Source organism: Plodia interpunctella, chromosome 12 (assembly GCF_027563975.2).
Source record: "Plodia interpunctella isolate USDA-ARS_2022_Savannah chromosome 12, ilPloInte3.2, whole genome shotgun sequence".
Taxonomy (NCBI): Eukaryota; Metazoa; Arthropoda; class Insecta; order Lepidoptera; family Pyralidae; genus Plodia; species Plodia interpunctella.
The window spans coordinates 2,291,419-2,312,210 of NC_071305.1; the positions used below are offsets into that span (position 1 = coordinate 2,291,419).

The window sequence follows — 20,792 nt, forward strand, 5'->3', positions numbered from 1 at the left end:
ATTTCTCCTCTTTGTCTTTTTAGCTGAACTTGATACTACCTGATGAATGTACGAGAAAGCACGGGTCGTGTATCGGAATTTTATTCATATTTCAAAGGAATATCTCGAAGAATGTCTCCTGTGATATTTTCTTGTTATAGAATTTTATTTCTTTACACAAAGTAAAAGCGTAATATTTCAAATTTATTTTTACATCTAAGTACATTTAAATTTATTCTAAAGCACATACAGATGTTGCTTTATAATAGTACGACTATGTAGTCGTACATATCCTCCCGTGGATGACGTACGAGGCGACTAAAGAACAAAGCCTTAGCAGCTGATAGGCAACAACCACATTCCCGATTGTTCAGGTCGTAAAATCTGAGCCAAGTCTTCAAAATTAAAGGTTTTTTTTATGCGCACCTTGGGCTTCGGGCTCTAATAGATCCGTCAATACAACTGGGAACCGTTTTACTGTGCAGGTTAGTTGACTGGTGCAACCCAGGCTAAAAAAAAGTCTTAACTTTGATTATTGTAAAAAATCAGACGATGTTTTAAAAACACACGAGTTATCTGTTCGCATGCAAGTACCTAGGTACTTATAAAAAGTGCAGTTTTCAAAAACAAATCATGTTGATATATTTAACAACAACTCAACGTCAACCATTTTGTTGGAAATGGATAAAACGCACTTTTTCACTACAGCCGTGAATAATTTAGTTCGCGTCGTCTCAACCGGGTAATAGCGGTAATTACGAGACCAAAAATAATGAATGAATAATAAAAGCCACGTGGAAACAATGGTTGGTTAACAATCCCCCTTTTCTCTTCTTCATAGCCGTATTCCTCATGGCTGAGGGTCGTGGTCATTACGTGGAATGAAACACTCATAACAACTTTCTTGACATAAGTAATGGAGTGGTTTGCCATTGCCTTCTCCATTTCACACACAAGTTAATATTCAACCAGTGTGCAGGTTTCCTCACGATGTTTTCCTTCGCCGGAAGCAAGTGGTGGTTGATGAAAAGTACTATACATGAGTCAGATTGGTATACAAATTCATGTGGTACGAGTAGGATTGGAACCTGGGACCTTTCGATCCACAGGCGGGCGTCTTAACCATTACACCACCATCGCTTCCCCCCCCCCTTTTCTAGACCCCCCTAATATTTCTAAAATGTAATTATCGAAGTGTTTCTTATTTTTTTACTAGCTGCCCGTCCCGCTTTCGCTCGGATATAAGCATAATAAACTATACACAGTTCTTTCAAAATTAAGTTGCAGTTTTGTGGTGTTTATATCTTGATTATGTGTATGGTCTACTGTGTTGCATGATGCTCTAAATTCGTTTATCTAAGTATTTCTGTAATTACCAGCGGGAACCTATAATTGGCTTCTTGCAACCCATTGATATATATCTAGTGGACAACCTCGGTGGCGCAGTGGTAAAGTTCTTGCCACTGAACCGAGAGGTCCCGGGTTCGATCCCCGGTCGGGTCATGATGGAAAATGATCTTTTTCTGATTGGCCCGGGTCTTGGATGTTTATCTATATATGTATTTGTTATAAAATATAGTATCGTTGAGTTAGCATCCCATAACACTAGTCTGGAACTTACTTTGGGGCTAGCTCAATCTGTGTGATTTGTCCTAATATATTTATATTTATTTATTCATATTTAGTTTTAAGAATGCAAGCTGTTCGTTCCCCTATGAACATGTTAAAATAAATACACGTAAACCTTCTTAAAATCAGACACAGACATTCAAATATTTATTGTATGTCTGAAAGTCCCATAAAAGAGTAGTTTTTTAGTGTGTTGCGAACAGAAAGACGCGGCAATGAAGAAACGTACCATATGAATACATAACAACTAAACATAAAATAATTTGAGCGATTAAATGTACAATGTTGATATGTTTTCGTCGAGAGCCGAGTATGGCGGAGTGGAAGCTAACCAAACACAATTGCGTGGTTATTTTCGTAGCGTGTAAATAAGTAAAACATGTAAGGACAAAACCCTTACAAAGGTAATTTGCGTTTCTTGTAATAGCTTCTGAATGGTTTGTACAAATTGTTTATTCAGGAACTAAATTTAAACAGTGAAATATTTATTTGTCAAAAACACGAGTACAAATATACAGTCTTTTTTATAGAAATAGTATCTTTGACTTCGATTATCGTATAGCATGTAACATCTACTGTAAACCTAATGTCGGCTGCTGTCAACGTTATAATTATGGTCTATAGCATTGGTTACCATAGGACGGGCGTGTTGCCTAGTGTGGGACCAATTGTATAAGCAATGTAGCAAATTTATATTCAATTTCATTTCATTTCACAAGTTGATGTTATACTGAATTAAACCTACATGTTGTACCGAACATAGGTATGCAAATATAAATAAATAAAGAGGAGCATGCTGTCCACTACAAATAACAAAAAAAGTATACTAGCTCTAACTTCTATCCGAGTCTATCATTAAAGAAATCATTTAAAGTATAATAACATTTATCAGTTAATAAAGACTTGAGGTGCTTTTTAAATAGATTTAAGTTTAAGCTTTTATATAGATTTGGAATTTTGTTGTATTTTCGGTGTCATATATACTATACTATTAGCGAGTAAAGCCGTTTTTGATGGGTGCATGCCTAATCGATAGATATCTCGATGATTCCTCAATACAACATCAGCTAGACGAGGGAATAAATGAGCATTGGTTTTCACAAATGTTGCTACCTCAAGTATGTAAATTGACGGAATTCACAAGCAATGAAAGTGAGATTGTTATTCCTCAAGTTACAAAATGCTAGCACACTTAGGGTGGAATGCACCGTCAACGTTGACGTTAACTTCAACGTGCGCAGAAAAACTCAACGTCATTTTGCAAAGACCCATAAACATACAAAGGGAGACCCATAAATCAACTATGTGGCCTTTAAGATATTGTCGTTCGTTGTGTTGTATTAAAATAGAACCACTCCATATCCTTTCGTAGATGTCGTACGAGGAGATTAAGAGACACACATCCTAGCCAGATGATAGGCATAATACCATTCCCCAGGGAGGGTTGACATCACGCAGGCGGCCGTTTGCAAAATCATAGCTGAATCTTCAAAATTTTAAGGTTTTTTTACGCGGGCTTCGCGGCTTCCCAACCCCGAACTCAGAGATGAGAGAGAGATTTATTTCCACTGAAAAAATCTTTTATTACACGGCTAAAGATGTAATTTAGAAAAGTGTTTTAAATAAATTTTAATCTCTGAAGCCGTAAACAGCAACTAAATTCAGTACTAAAGTCTCTTGTTCTGCTTGAAGCTACAACTTAACTGATTTAGATGATAACTCTCTTACTTTTCTTTGAAAACTTTCGGATACATGTACGTATTTGTCTGACACCAAAAATAGATATATAATGTATGTGATAAAATTATTAAGGTACATAAGTCCACAAGTTTACCCTGTTTAGCGGAGACGCTCTGATGAGATAGAAATATATAAGTTTACAAGAAACATTTTTTTGAATAACATTGATTTGTTTAGTAAGTAATATCGAATCGATTCAAGAGATTGTTATGACAGGAATTTTTGGCAAATAATTCCCTGCACCTGGTGTTTTCGGTGTACATGGCAGTTTGTATGTGAGTCTGATTTTTTTTTTAATATCTGTAGGTACTTTGATAATGTCAATTTTATGAATGATTCCTTCCTTCCTCAAGAAAATTACCGGATCGTAATGACATCGCGGCCGCAGCGGTCGAAACGCTCTGAGAAATACCCGTAAACAAGTTGATATGAACTGAAACAAAAACTAACAGCAAATATTAGGATTAATGTACAATATGATCTAGGACAACTCAAATTAGGTAGATTACAAAAGTCATTAATAAGAATTATGAGATCCATCCGTAGTTTATGCCTACTGAAAGGGAAATGGCCGATAAATTGACCTTTTAATATTGCAGTCCTGTTCCGCAGAAGTTAAGGGTCTCATGGGAAGATCGCGGTCGACATCCAAGAAATGTTTGTTTCAGAATTTATGTCCGACGTCAAAGTTTTTTTTACCAATATGATATGTCACGAAATGACATTATGTTGTTTGGTAGTTTGTAAGTATCGGGGACTTGATTTTTTTTGTTTATTCCCTCGTTTCATTGAGGAGGCAAAGGGTTAGAACCCTTTGCCTCCTCCCTCCTCCCTTTGCCTTTGGCTATGATTTTACAAACGGCTGCCTGCCTGACGTCAACCTTCTGCCGCCTGCCTGGCTTGGATGTGTGTCTCTTAATCTCCTCGTACGACATCCACGAAAGGATATGGTTCTATTTGAATACAACACAACGAACGACAATATTTTAAAGGCCACATAGTTGATTTATGGGTCTCTCTTTGTATGTTTATGGGTCTTTGCAAAATGACGTTGAGTTTTTCTGCGCACGTTGAAGTTAACGTCAACGTTGACGGTGCATTCCACCCTAAGTGTGCTAGCATTTTGTAACTTGAAGAATAACAATCTCACTTTCATTGCTTGCGAATTCCGTCAATTTACATACTTGAGGTAGCAACATTTGTGAAAACCAATGCTCATTTATTCCCTCGTCTAGCTGATGTTGTATTGAGGAATCATCGAGATATCTATCGATTAGGCATGCACCCATCAAAAACTGCTTTACTCGCTAATAGTATAGTATAGTATGTATGACACCGAAAATTTACAACAAAATTCCAAATAAATATAAAAGCTTAAATTTAAATCTATTTAAAAAGCACCTCAGGTCTTTATTAACTGATAAATGTTATTATACTTTAAATGATTTCTTTAATGATAGACTCGGATAGAAGTTAGAGCTAGTATACTTTTTTTGTTATTTGTAGTGGACAGCATGCTCCTCTTTATTTATTTATATATGCATACCTATATTCGGTACAACATGTAGGTTTAATTCAGTATAACATCAACTTGTGAAATGAAATGAAATGAAATGAAATTGAATATAAATTTGCTACATTGCTTATACAATTGGTCCCACACTAGGCAACACGCCCGTCCTATGGTAACCAATGTTATAGACCATAATTATAACGTTGACAGTAGCCGACATTAGGTTTACAGTAGATGTTACATTCTATACGATAATTGAAGTCAAAGATACTATTTATATTAAAAAAAAGACTATATATTTGTACTCATGTTTTTGACAAATAAATATTTCACTGTTTAAATTTAGTTCCTGAATAAACAATTTGTACAAACCATTCAGAAGCTATTACAAGAAACGCAAATTACCTTTGTAAGGGTTTTGTCCTTACATGTTTTACTTATTTACACGCAACGAAAATAACCACGCAATTGTGTTTGGTTAGCTTCTACTCCGCCATACTCGGCTCTCGACGAAAACATATCAACATTGTACATTTAATCGCTCAAATCATTTTATGTTTAGTTGTTATGTATTCATATGGGCATAGCCATACAGCCCATACAGCCAAGTCTTTTGTTAAATATTTTTTTTTGAATAAAAGTGGCTATAGTCCATTGAAGAATAAAGAAGGCGTAAAGCCACGTCTGTATTGGATGTATCGGGGACTTGATTTGAGCCAATGTTTTTTTTTCTTTTGGATTCAGTGGTTTGGACCCTTGGAATCGAAAGGTACCACTTTGAAATCGTACCCGTGCCAGATTCGTTTATATTTCAGTCTGACTCATGTAATATAGTTTTGATAGGCCACGAGGTTGCTTCCGGTTATTGTAAACATCGTGAGGAAACCTGTAACCTGTACTCAGGTTTGAATAGGTCTAGTCTTAACTTAATGTGCTGTTGATTGTACTAGATTTTTATGCTAAGTAATGTTATTTTTATTTAGTACTTGTGTGTCATATGTTAATATTTAATTAATAATTATTGTTACAACTATCATTTACAACAAAGCTAGTAATTGTATAATTATATAACATACATATTACAATATTATCGACACATTCGTTGCGCAGCCAATATCCGAATTTATATATAACTATTTGAACGTTAATAATTTAACATTTTAATTTTTATTATTCAACTTAATTATGATATTGATGATGATGAGAACATTTTAGTTTCTCCTCTATAGACATTTTAGATGTTCCAATTTCACAATACAATAAATATGTCATAATTTATTATATGCATGTTGTAATGAGATCATATCGATTTAAATGATAATAATTATTATGAGTTTCGTTATTGGTATTCGCAAAAGCATATATTTTTCATCATCAATCATCATCAATCATCATCAATCATCATCAATCATCATCAATCATAATCAATCATCATCAATCATCATCAATCATGAAAATTATGAAAATATAATAATTTCATATTGGGCATATTTTTTAAAGATTTTCGCCAACAATTCAATTTGAAAATAAAAAAATAGAAAAGTGTATGTTGTTTTGATCAATATTTTATTTCGCGTGTCTATCGGATGGCCATGATTTATTAATGTCCCATATCCTAAAGAACTTCGCTTGTTAAATATTTATTTCCATATTTATTCTTACTAATATTTTCGTCTTTCTGTCACCATTTCACGTCTAAACCACTGGACCGATTTTGAAAATTGTATAGTTGATCATACGGGGTCAAATATAATACGCGACCGAAGCTGCGGATAACAACTAGTTTCTTTATAAAATACTATCTGAGATTTTGCGTATCTACATTTCTTTCGCATTTATAACATTAGTGGAATTTATCGGAATTCTAAGTGTTGTAGGTATATTACAAAACTTTACAATTCAATGGTTATTAAGGCGCTATTAACACACTAGCACCACTATTAGTGTATTTTTATCATTCCATACTAATATTATACAAGCAAAAGTTTGTCTGTCTGTTTCGCTTTCATGGCTATAGCGGTGCTGGACTGATTTTGACGAAATATGGTATGTAGTAAATTTGGCTATCATATGAAAATATTGGTCTTAAAAATTAGTAATCTGGCAATTGTAAACAGTCTGAACACATTAACTACAAACAATATAATTTTACTGTCAGAACTGTAACTCTACGCTGACGAAGTCGCGGGTAAACTGCTAATTTCTTTTATATCTTAATATTAATTAAAATTCTTTATCTAGTGTCGAAAAAATTATAAATAAATTATATTAGGACAAATCACACAGATTGAGCTAGTCCCAAAGTAAGTTCGAGACTTGTGTTATGGGATACTAACTCAACGATACTATATTTTATAACAAATACATATATATATATATATATATATATAAACATCTAAGACCACCGGGCCAATCAGAAAAATATCATTTTCCATCATGACACTAGCAAGAACTTTACCACTGTGCCACCGAGATCGTCAAATTGTCAAAGATATTTTTTTATTAATAACTAGCGCCCTGTCCCGGCTTCGTTCGGTTAAAACATAATAAATTATAGCCCTATCCTTTCTTAGAAATCACTCTATCAACTGAGTTTGTCTGTTGTTTTGAGTTTATCGCAGCACAAATATTTGATAACAGACAGAAACACGTGGTGGAGGACTTTATTTTATAATATGTAAGGATTGCAATATATATATATATATATATATATATATATATATATATATATATATATATATATATATATATATATATATATATATATATATATATATATATATATATATATATATATATATATATATATATATATATATATATATATAAAGTGGCGCTAGTGTCCCACATAGCGCCTTAGTAAAACAATAATTATAAGGTTACTGCCCAAGTGTTAAAGTTTCTCTGTGAAATTACACACATTGTGTCATTAAATATGGCGATGGTATCCGAATTATTACATATCTAGTTTGAAGTAATCTTTATCATAGCGTCTCTTTATATTGCTATTCATTGTATATGTGGTCGTCCAAATCAAAAGAGACCTTATGGCGCCCGTCATTCTGTTCATTATTGCTGTTGTATTGTATTCGAACAACGGCAATAAAGACCTAAGTGCTATCCGCCATAAGGTCCCTTTTGATTTGGTCGACTACGTATGCTTTATTTATGCAATAGGTGACTCGCAGAGCGTTTCGACCGCTGCGGCCGCGCTGTCATTACGATCCGTCAATTTTCTTGCGAAAGGAATCATTTCCAAAATCAATCATTAATAAAAATGTCATTACTACAGTAGGTACGTATTAATTATTTTTCAACTCAAAAATTGATTCTTGTTTTAGTTATAATTTGAAAAATTGTAATGACAGCGCGGCCGCAGTGATCGAAACGCTCTGAGAAACAATAAAGAGTTTACAAACTTTTTACAAGTTTCCTATGTCGAATACGGAAATAGTGAAATTTAATAGTTATTAGAGTTCATTTTAGGCATTTGTAGGTTTCGATAAATTCGCCTGTACCTTTGCAGAACCTAAGCAACTGTCCTAGTGTTGTGTTATGTCTTTGAGTTCAATATTTCAAAGCTGTAATCGATTATCATAATACTAGCGGCCCGTCCCGGCTTCGCTCGGGTAAAAAACATAAATAAATAAATAAATTCTTTATTTAGCCATTATGACATAGAACACATTACATAGTACACAAAGGGAGTAAGTACATGTTTATATAATTGTATTATAAAGTCCCCTGCTCCAACCAGACACAATCAATCTCTGAACTAGACGTTAGTCTGTATCTCAGAGACCGTTGCCCCGGGGTGGTAGGGAAATTTATAGAGTTTAGTGCTTATGGCAATAAGAACAGAGTAATGATCTAGGTTTCCCAAACTAGACTAGTCTGTTATTTTTGGGAAACCTTATTTAAAAGTTACTAAAGAAATGAAACCTTAGCTAGGAACTTAACTAAATTGATTTGCTGGGTACAAAAGGTGGCATGTGTGAAGTGTGTATGTGTTTGTGTGTGTGTGTGGGTTGTGTGAAAATAAATGTGTGTTTGTTAGGAAATTGAAAGCAGGATTTGGATACAGAATGGAAGACAGTTAGAGTAACAGGTTTTCGGTTTCGTCGTAATTTAATGAATGTAGAAATTTTTGCACACGTTTTTTGCAAACAAATTTTGAGCATGAGTAAATATTGCTTTCTTTGTTTAATTTATTATAAAGTTTTGCGCCTAATACACTGAAGTTTCTGGCTGCTGTTGATGTTCTGTGTTGTGGTATTATGCAAACCTTATACTGAAGATGTCGTCGTCGGTTAGCGTTGAGGTTTGGGTCAAACTTTAGCAGAGAGTGTTTTTTAAGTACCGTCTGTAACACAAAGAGCTGCCTCACTGCCAACACTTTTACGTCGGTGTAAAGCTGAGAGGTTGGGTAACGGTATGGTTTACGTGTCATCACTTTAAGGACAGCCCTCTGTGCCCTTTCCAATGGCAGTAAGTTTGTTTTTGCTGCTGACCCCCAGACCCGAACACCATACATTAGAATAGACTGACATAGGGCAAAATAGGTATTTTTCAGTGTATCAGAATCCGCCACGTTTCTAAGATTTTTAAAGACAAATATCATTTTCCGCACGCGAGAAATAAGCGACTTAATTTGTAGTAGCCATTTTAATTTTTGGTCTAGAATAATACCAAGATATTTGACGTTAGTTACTTGGGGGATAACTGAACAAGTGCAATTCGGGGTCAGGTTTTGGCATATATGGGCTTTGATTACAAAATTGTGATGTGAAGGAAGTGTTGTCGAATTAAGTCCAAATGGCAAACAATTAGTTTTTGATAAATTAAGCGAGAGTAGGTTATCAGATAACCAAGACATAACAACGGCCAAGGCTGATTCTGCATGTATTTGGGCTTCTTCCCATGAGCGACCGGATACTAATAAAGCTGTGTCATCAGCATAAGTATATATGTTACAAAAAGGAATTGTTAGTTTGCACAAATCATTGATATATATAATGAAAAGTGTGGGGCCAAGGACACTTCCCTGCGGGACTCCAGTTGTTATGTACTCCTCTTCACTTGTGTATTCTTCAATTTTTACTTTTTGTGTCCGATTAGACAGGTAACTTCTAAAAAGATCCAAAGCCACACCACGAATACCGACAGCCTCCAACTTTAAAAGAAGTTTGGGGATAGAGACGGTGTCGAAGGCTTTTGATAGATCTAGGAATAATCCTAGTTCTTTTCTCTGTTTTTCAAAGCAGTCAACTATGTCATCAACCAGTGCAGATACTGCATCCTCCGTCGATCTACCCGCTCTGAAACCATACTGATTATTTGAGATTATATTATTAGCATTAAGGTATCTGAGTAGCCGAGAATTAATAATTTTTTCCAATAATTTTGACATTGCAGTAAGTACAGATATCGGACGATAGTTGGTGACATCGTCTCCATCACCACCCTTATAAATTGGATGAATGATGGCTTTCTTAAATGCATCTGGGAAAACTCCACTTGTGAGTGATAGTTGAAAGATATGTCTTAGTAATGGGACAAAAATTTCACGTGATGATTGCAGAATACGGGATGAAATGTTGTCCCACCCAGTAGCGCAATCTCTTCTTAAATTCATTATGTGGTCATTAATTTCGTCATTAGTGACATTAAAAAGAGCAAAGGAGTTTCGAGGGGATGAAACTGGTGCTGTGGGAGGTACAAATGAAGTTTTATTAGTTTGCCCTATTGTATTAGCTAAGTTTCTCCCAACATTTACAAAGTAGTTATTAACCTCATTCACAGATTTGGTAGGATCATGTGTAGACTTTAGGAGGGCTTTAGAACTAACGCGTGATGGTGCAATATTTGTGATTTCTTTGATCGCCTTCCATTTTAATTTGGGATCATTTTTCGTCCTCATTAGAGCCTGCCTATTGTATTCTTTCTTCAATTTCTTCAAAAGTTTATTGATATAATTTCTGTATCTTGAATAAGTAATCGCAAGCGTGACGTTATTGTGTTGTTTTTTTAATTGTTTATGCATTCGGTCTCGATTTCGTATGCAGCGTAGAAGGCCTGGCGTAATCCAAGGCTTCAGATTTCTCTTACTACGGGGGGGTGTGTACCTAACGGTGTTTTTGTTTATTATATCACTGACTGATGAAACCAAAAGATCTGTAGCAGAATTTACGTTTTGAAGCTGTTTTATTTGCGAAAAATCAAAAGAAGCTAGGTCAATTTTTATTTGTTCATAGTTTATTTTAGTACTTGTTATGGATTTAACAGATTTTTCTCGTGTCAACTGAAGCGACAGCAATGTTGGATAGTGATCGGTGATAGAAGATTCGAGAACTATTGCAGTGGAATTTTTATCAGTTTTTAATAAAATATGATCAATACATTTTTGCAGTCGAGTGGGATAGGTATACGTCGGAAGCAAACCGTGTGCTGCCATCAGGTTGAGGTAATTGTCAGAACGGTTATCGCTGTCATAAGTGTGTATATCTATATTAAGATCTCCTATTAAACCAACTGTTTTATAGGATTTTAGGGTCAATAGAAGATCATTGATAGAATTTAAGAATATGTCTGTGTTTTTATATGATGGTGATCTATAAACAGCTATGAAAGCGAACTCCGTTCCAAGTGTACAAACTAGACAATCAGCTTCCTTTATAATTTTAGGTTCGAAGACATTACAATCCAAGGTGTTTCTAATGTATATAACGACGCCTGCATTTTGATTGCCATCATCTATCGTTTGATATGATGTAAAGTTATTCAATTTAGGGAGATATGGCGTAACTGATAACCAACATTCTGTTAAGATGATAATATCACATTGTATGTTTAAAGTTGAAAGAAGTGTTTGGAATTGGTCAAAGTTGCAGTTTATGCTACAAATATTCAAATGAATAACAGTCAGAGATTTTTTATTACAATTTATATATTTGAAACATTGATCCGGTGCACATAAATAACTTTGTGATACATTAAGCGCCTCCAACTCATTGAAATAAGAGCTGATATCTGTCATATTATTTTTAATAATAAATTTATTGTATTATTATTTTTTAAATAGAGTTGGAATTGCGCACTGTACCACAAAAGGAAGGTCATTAAGTATAGACAATTATGCTTATCAAGATACGTATTCATATTTTGTGTTGTGTATAACGAATTAAGTGTAAGTGTTATAATATATGTATATGGTTTGTGTGATATAAGTGATGTATGTAGATTATATAATATGAAACTTTTATATTCCCAGCAAATGTTATTAAACAGATAAATTTGTAAATAAGGATAGGCTAAGTAAATGCAAAAACACATATTGTAAGAAATTTTCATAATAAAAGGCTCAAATAATACAGACAAATGGTTTGTACTGACATATAGTCATTGTTTTGTTAGGAGAGAGTTCAGCGTGATTTCAGAGTCTACGCGAATCGCTTTCGATTGCTCATCCTTCTTCATGTAAATATTTCCGTTTCCGGTCCAGCAAAACTTGTAATTGTTGGCTTTAGCGTATTCTCGGGCCTCGTAGAACAGCTTCCTGTTGCTTCCTGCAAGGTACTCGGATATGTATATGGGGGTGGGGTCCCCTGCAAGGCCAATATTGGAAGTGTTGAGTCGTTGGTCTCCACTGTGATCTTTATTATATTTGCGTGCCGCTGCCAGAACTTTATTCTTCAGGTGAACAGATTGAAATTCGGCAACGATTATTTTATTCTTTCCTATGCGGTAAGTGTCACGTATATCCGAGGGTTGGATTTCCACATGTAGTGCTTGTCCTATATTTTGTAGGTGGGCCGTCAGGTCCGTAAACGATTCTTCCTGGACCGCTGGAACATTTCGTATTTCAACATTGGATGGACGAGAAGTCTGCTGCATGTTCTCTATTTTCTTCTCTAGGCTGACTATATAGTTTTGTTGATCAAAGCGCTCTTTTTCAAGAAGCTGTATTCTTTTCAACATATTTTCATTACTATTTTTTAGGCTTTCCAAGGTATTTTCAATTTGCACGTTAGATTTTTGGATTTTAATATTTTGTTTTTTGATCTCAGCGACCTCTTCTATTAGTTTATTCATCATTTTTTGTTGATTAATAGATGATGTGTGGAGTGCCTCCATCATTTCCCTCAAATCACTGCTAAATTGATTCACTTGGGTAGGTGATGAGGAGCCCTGACGCGGCCTTTTATGTCGTGTGGTAATATTGTGAAGGAGGTCCTCAGAACTTATTTCGGTGCGAGGGATTGACAAATCAGTGTCTGATTTTGACATATTTGGTGTTGTTGGTGGAGTACGCTTTAATGGCATGGAAAAGCTTTATTTTCGGGAATCGTTAGTATCAACCGCTTTACGGCGCCGTAGTCAAATGAAAAAGATAGGCTGAGCAAATAGTAGAAAATGAAAATGCGTAGGCACACAGCTGATTCACCTTTCTGGACTGGATAGATATAAGTTGCAAGTAATCCTTTTGTTGTAATTAATATTTTGCTTCGAAACTCTGGCCAGGCTATAAATTATTAAACTTTTTGTTATTACTTAGCTATAATAGGCAACAGTATTATTATTGTGATATAATGAACAGGTTTATAATTATTTGGTATGATTTCTTCTGTGATATAATCGCAAGCGCCGGTAGCTTAATTTTAAATCATTCACTTGCACTGTTTCACTTCACTTAACTTAGAATAGCATAGGTGCGAGAAGGAGCTACAGAGTGTCCACTTCTTTGTAAATGTAGAAACCATTCGTGCGAGACACTGAGCGCCCGGGTTAAGCGCCGTAGGCCGGAGGTCTTGTGGATTGGTCTTGTTGGTACGTCTGCGTCCAGCGACCGTAGACACGGTGACACGGTGTTAAGGGTCGTAAGAGAGAGGTCTAGATCACTGGTTTTGCTCGGAATGGCTCATAGAAACGTGCGCATGCGGTGGCTGCGAGAACCGTACTCAATGTGAACCGTACACATGTAAATTATACACTTAAACCATCCTCAGGAATCACACTATATATTGGTGAAAACCGCATGAATATCCGTGCAGTAGTTTTGTAGTGCTTATCGCGAAAAGTCAGTCGCGGTAGAGGTATTTATATGTAAGGATTATTTCGTACTTCAACAAAAGGACAAAAATGTCCCAATTTGTAACATTTACGCGACGACGCAGCGCCATCAATATTAATTACCTCGATAGCTAATTAAAAGTAATGTGCTTTTATTATATTAAAATGCAGGTGATATAGCATCTGACCCTTTAATTAGTTAAATAGTTTTAAGGGGAATATTAATATGGCACGCGATAAAAAAAAATGTGGGGTGGTAATGGACTCCGTTTGGCTCATTTATAATGGCCATGTGTTGGCTTATTGGAACAAATGTTCTGGCTTCATTTGATTTTGCACGCACTATTTAGGTGAACAATGAATGCTACGCGAGCGACGCTACGCTTCACCGTGCGTGTACGGGTCAAAATGGTGAAATAGTAACATACGTTTGAAAATGTCGCGCTGCGTAGACCTAATAGTCTCTTACCTAGGACGACGTATTAAATTATTTGTTGAATGAACTTGATAAGGTACTCTTAAGTTTCGTACTATAAACGTATTTTTAACAAAACTCTTTGTTTTAATTTCACAGGTATACGTTTCAATTTTACGTGTAATTGTTAGGTACCAGTTCCCAAAAGTGCGGGTGTTACCATAAACTTTAATGTGCTCGTTAGTTGGCGCTAACACACAAAATGGCTGGATATTGCTGAGCATTTAGTTTTTCTAGATGGTTTCGTTGAAATGTTTTGCGGCAATTTTAGTGCTGGGTGAGGTGTTTTCACCTCACCCTTTCTTTATCTGAAGTGATATGAATACAGGTTGTCCACATGGCTCGATCGATTTAGTAATTTTCAGTTTACGAATAAATAGCATTCACTTAAAAAAATGGATGAGAAAAAAAAATAGAGATATTATATTTATTTTGAAAGCGTGGGTAGTATTAATTACCATTGAATGCTTAAAAATTATTCAACAAAAAATATTATTTGCCTCACCGTTAAGAAATAGGTACGCCACCTGTATTTAAAACCCGAAAAATATTCAGAGAAAAATTAATTAAAATACAGCTGTAATAAGAAACCGTGATATTTCTAACGATTAGGGAAAAAATTTCAACATTGAATAAATTATACTTGGATATTAAGGCCTTTTTTCTCCCCATAATATTTGTATGAGTCACTCCCAAGGTGGATTTAACAGGGGGATTTTGTGGCATTTTAAATAGGATTACAGTAGTTATGAGTCATTTGACTAAACAACACGTACATGACCTATAAAAATATGCAAATGGTCAATAAAATTGGAATTAAATTATTAAACGGCAAAAAAGCTACCAAAAATTGATATTTCTGTTAGCTTATTATAATTTAATTGCAATTTTAGCTTTCTTTGCCGTTGTTCAACAGAGCAAGCATATTTGTAAAGACCTACCGTTTAGCAAGCCATTAATTAATTTTTAATGTACTGATAATACTGTAAATATGATTCATCACGCTCTTCTATCACGCTTAATGTGTGTTATTAAAACGAAAGCTGTGTAAAATCGTTCGGAAGCCGGCGGCGGGCGTCAGTTGTCCGGCCAATTAACTGAATACATTATAATGTGCTGCAAAGAGTCCGTCACGCATGGCACAGCCTTTACTGAGCGCATAAATGTATAACGCGATGCGACGCTATTTGTGTATGAAAGATTATGGAGATAACATGCGATTGCTCGGGTCACACACGCAAGGTTTGATACTGTTTTAACACTCCGCGTCGCGCTGCCTTGTCACATTTGTAGCTCAACTAGGACGTCGGGTGACTGGGATCGAATACGGGGAATTTTAAAATTCGAATCAGCGTAGCGTTTGAGTGTTTTTTTTTTCTAACCAGCTAATTATTGCTCCATGGCATGAATTTATTTTGATTGTTTTTATTTTTTATTACTAGAGTGTCACAATTGCTTTTTTTATAATTTTGCGTTACTAGCGACATCTCGTGGCTTAGCTCTAGTGGGAATTTTAGGGAAACTAATTAAGTGAATACATTATAATGTCTAACAAAGAGTATCAGTCACGCATGAGGCATGACATGGAATATTCCTATAATGGTAATTTAAATGGAATACATTTACTCGTATGTTCCGTACTTACATAGAAGTTTTAGAATTTCGAAAGTAAGTTTTTTAAATGGATTTGTCATCTCACACATGCTTTTTAGCTTTTAGCTTTTTAGAAAATAATAATGAGATGAAAAAAATCTGGAATCATTCATGGAATTAATGAAATTCGAATATTCGGATTGAATTTATGGATTTCTGATAGACAGGGGCTTTGTTACTTATTTATTCTAAAAATGTTGCTGAAATTTTGAAGATTCAGCTTATTTTACTGCTGCCCGCCTGTCTTTGAGAATACTGTTATTGCTATCAAGGCTTTTATATCTTAGTAGACTCTTGTGACACCAACGGGAGCATACCTACGTCCTATTCTAGGGCGGGAACTACACGCCGATTATTTCTTATTGCATATCAATAAGTATTACTGAAAGTGTTAGTAATTAATTAAGATATGAGCCGAAGCTAAAAACAATTACACGTAATCAGAAGGTCACATTATTGATTTGTGTTGAAAATTTTATAATTAGTGGAAATTATCGAGAATATAGTCCAAGAATCACTACTCAGTGGCAGGAACTTCGAAATCGCACTAGTCACTAGACTAACAAAGTCCGCATGATTAATTTTCTCTCGTTAGTCGACTACCTAATCGACTGGTCGAGCTGACTAATTGCTCGAAACTAACTTGTAAAGTTAAGATGGAGTGTTGGTACAATGTTGTAATAATTAATGTAATTTTTTTTAAAGCATTTGAAAAAAAAATCAAATGATTGGTTGAAAATGCTACTAGTCCGACTTTGTTATTTAAGACCTAAAGTAATTAAGGTATAAATTGTATATATCAAGCTGATGATATGAGTAAAAGGATGGTTCTGTATATGTCGTCTCGTAGTCCAAAAGAAAAAAACAAATGTTTCATTGTTAAATATTCAGCAAAAATGAGTTTATTTCGGCAAAGGAAGCCTCAAAATTACTCTTTTTAATAGCATACACAATACAAAAGACGAGGCTAAATATATTCCAAACACAATTTTTCCAAAAAATATACATATACCTACTTATAGTGAATTTAACCAGTCAACTTTGACGTTAACTGTTACACGTGCGCCATTGTTTAGACAAAATGGCGTACTTTGCGTTTAACTGCGTCAAAGGTAACTAGTGCAACGCTCTCTTAATAACTTAAATTTAAATAATGAGATCAAAATTCTTGGTTCGAACGGAATACTATATATTTTTTATAATTTTAAAAAGATTTATTTAAATCTCATTATATGAATGTAGCTTATTTAAAGCATTTGCAACATGCATTTGACATTATGCAATAAAATAAAAGGTACGTGAATGGGCATGTTTTCCTCATAAATACTTCGAAAAAAGTTCGAGAAAATTTATGAATTGAGTTTGATTGCATGAAATGTCCCAGCTCACTCAATGAATGTGACTTCTGGCATCTTGCTGGCTTCAGCAGTGCGGTCGAAGTGTACCTACTCAATTCTCGAACATTTCTATTAAGAGGAACGTCTACCGGAAAAGGTTTTCTCTTTTACAAAAATAGAAGATGTTTTTCTACCCCTAAATATTATCAGATCTCAATGATTTTATAGTAGGTTATTGACACCATAAAGTGCTAGGTTTATTGGTTTTCCTTTTGTTAAGATTTAAATTTATTGGCAACCAAACCTGAAAAATAAACTAGGTATTTAAAAACAGTGAAACCTACAAACCTAATATGCTGAAACTGACATTAAAAGCAAATATCAAAGAGAATTGTCATGATTTAAATAGTAAAAATTATTAGGTCCTTACATATGACATTGACGTTTTGTTGTACTGGTCACTTTAATCACAAATTTCTCCTCTATGGTTAGGAATTGCAAATTCAAATTTATACAGCTCTTTACACATGTATTTGTATTTTTTAACCGTTTTTCTTTTGTTTTTTCTTCCGACTTTTCCGTTTGCGTTACTTTTTTTACAAAATGGAAAACTTGAAATATCGCGTTATTTACGAGTACGAGTTCCACCGTGGCACCAGTGCTGCGGAAACGGCTCAAAAGGTTAATGATGTGTATGGCGGTCGTGTCGCAAAAGAAAACACAGTACGTTTTTGGTTCCCACGACTTGCAGAAGAAGCCCCGTGGACGGCCGGAGACCCTAATTGATAATGAAGAATCGAAGGCTATTGTGGAAGTGGATCCATCGCAAACCACGTCTGAGTTAGCTTCAGGCTTCGGTGTTAGTGATAAAACTATTTTAATCCACTTGAAGCTAATTGGGAAGATTAAGAAACTTGAAAGATGGGTACCTCACGAATTGAGTGAAGCAAACCGGCAAACCCGTGTCGACTGCTGCGTTACATTACTTAACCGACACAATAATGAATGGCTTTTAAATCAAATCATTACCTGTGATGAAAAGTGGATTCTCCGCTCCAACAGATTACCAATTTTTTCGAAATTTAGATAACTTCTTCCAAGGGAAAAAATTCAACTCCGATAGTCCAAACCGCCTTCAAAGATTTTATTGATTCCCGTCCGAATGGTTTTTTTTGGAAAAGGATCAATGAACTACCTATGAGATGACAAAAGTGCATAGATAATAATTCAAGGTTAAGGATCTTACTTTGATTAAAATAAATGTATTATATTAAAAAATATTTGACTTTTTGATCCTGCTATACCAAACGCCAATTTCATATGTAAGGACCTAATATATTCTCCTGAAAAGCAAATTTTATCAACAAAATATCTGTTGGAAATAGCAACATTTTAGCATTGTCTATGTTATATATATTGTCTTTGTATATATTTCCCGCGTGCTCCCCCTCTCTCGCTCTCTCTCTCCCCTTCTCATTCTGGACGAATACACGCATTTCATCACCTCCGGACCTTTTATTACAACAGCCCTATTTAAATACAGTCCTATTAATATTTTCATCCATTAACAATATCAACCAATCAAGCTCGAACTACCTCGCTCTAATATCGCACTAACGGCTTTGGTCACTAATATAGTGTTGATACTTAATAACAATATTAAAATATATATATATTAAAAACAACGAATTTATGAATTATGTCCGGGATATCTAATTCGATGCGCCTATAGTGGAGATGGCATGACATGTATTTTTCATAATACCTATTTCGTAAACATGAGATCGCTAGACTCTAGTCTTAAACATTAAGACTCAACTTGAAACGTAGCCTAAACTATTCAACTTGAATATTAACGGCTTTAAGGCGAGATTAGAGTGATATATTCAGCATTTTATCAGGCGAAAAATAGTGCTGTCTCATCTGTGCCAACGTGTTGACACTAAGAACTCGACTCTTCCGAGAATTTAGGACGTTACTTAACTGGATAAAGAACTGTCAGATTCAGACTTGAAAATTTAAGAAGTATAGTATTTTTTTTACGTAACTAAGCTCTTAAGATAGGGTTTAAAAATCCTAAATTGTATGAATTAATAAGTAAGGACGCCTATTTTGGCAAACGGTTGAGTTTGGCAATCCAAAGAGGGTGTGTCGTTAAGCATTCTAGGTAATTTTTGATATGTATTTAAACTAATAATAATTTATGTATATAATATCATAATAATATATATTTTTACTTTAATTTTAATTATAAATAATGTATATATGATAGTGGCGGCCCATACTATTCAAATTTCTATGATTCTATAATTCATAATTACTCGTATTTATTCGCCACCATGTGTTACAAAGATATTAAAATTAAATTATAAACTAAACAATTTATTAATTTATAGCTATACTAGCAGCCCGTCCCGGCTTCGCTCGGGTAAAGACACAATAAATTATATATCTAAACCTTTCTCAGGATTCACACTGTCTATTGGTGAAAACCGCATGAAAATCCGTGCAGTAGTTTTGGAGTTTATCGCGAGTAGACAGACAAACAAACCGACAAGATAGACGCAATAGGGGTACTTATTTTTATAGATATGTGGCGACATCTACCACGCCACATGCACGACACCATATAATAAAATACATACAAAACGAGAATAGCAAAGTTATTTGATTGACATTTCATTCTTTAAATTCTATGTGGAAATTTTAGACTTAACATATTTAGATCACGACACGAGCTTTACCTAAACATTATGAAAAGTGTATGAAATTCGTGAGCTCGCATCAAAATTCGCATCGTACCGGCTACGTATGGATATTTTTCCAGTGAGAGCAAACAAAGTCTCCTTATGTTTGCAGAACCATTTCGGATTTATTCCACAGTCTCACAAAACTTTGTGATCTTATTTTATTTACTAAACTTTATTGTTACAAGCAAATAACTATATTATACTTACGAACAAATAGCGAACTTAATGCTAAAATAATCATTTTAACATTAAGTTTGTAAGTTCATAACATTTATCATTATCAATTCGAGTGTTTTATTGCTAACACTCGGTGTCAGATTTTATTCAAGTTGCCTAAAGGCATCTGACATGACTTTTACTTAGCTAGTGGGTAGTCGCATACACGCGGGTGAAACTACTGATAAATACATGATGCCATCAAAAACATGCTGTAAAAAACCCAAGTCTCGCTCAGCTCAGTTTTTCTACCATAAACATTTGTGAGATCAATGTTACCAAGTCGATTAATTTATTTAGTCCCTACTTAAGGGACCTTCTGTCTTAAGTTATTACGCAAGTAATTACCATAATAATATTAAAAATCTTTTAGGTTTTAAATAAACAGATCGACTTGGCCATCGCATGAAAACACAATGTGTCTTACAAGT

General features: G+C 34.6%; 2 protein-coding genes across 4 annotated transcripts in view; one reads left to right on the forward strand and one right to left on the reverse strand.

The window, feature by feature from the left end:
- LOC128674234 (connectin-like) overlaps nt 1-20,792 on the forward strand; it is a 45,519-nt gene that overhangs the window by 2,908 nt on the left and 21,819 nt on the right. The gene's annotated exons all lie outside the window — the stretch shown is intronic.
- LOC128674468 (uncharacterized) lies at nt 12,260-13,147 on the reverse strand. Its single transcript, XM_053752988.1, has one exon. It carries the CDS (start codon nt 13,145-13,147, stop codon nt 12,260-12,262), a length of 888 nt encoding a protein of 295 aa, XP_053608963.1.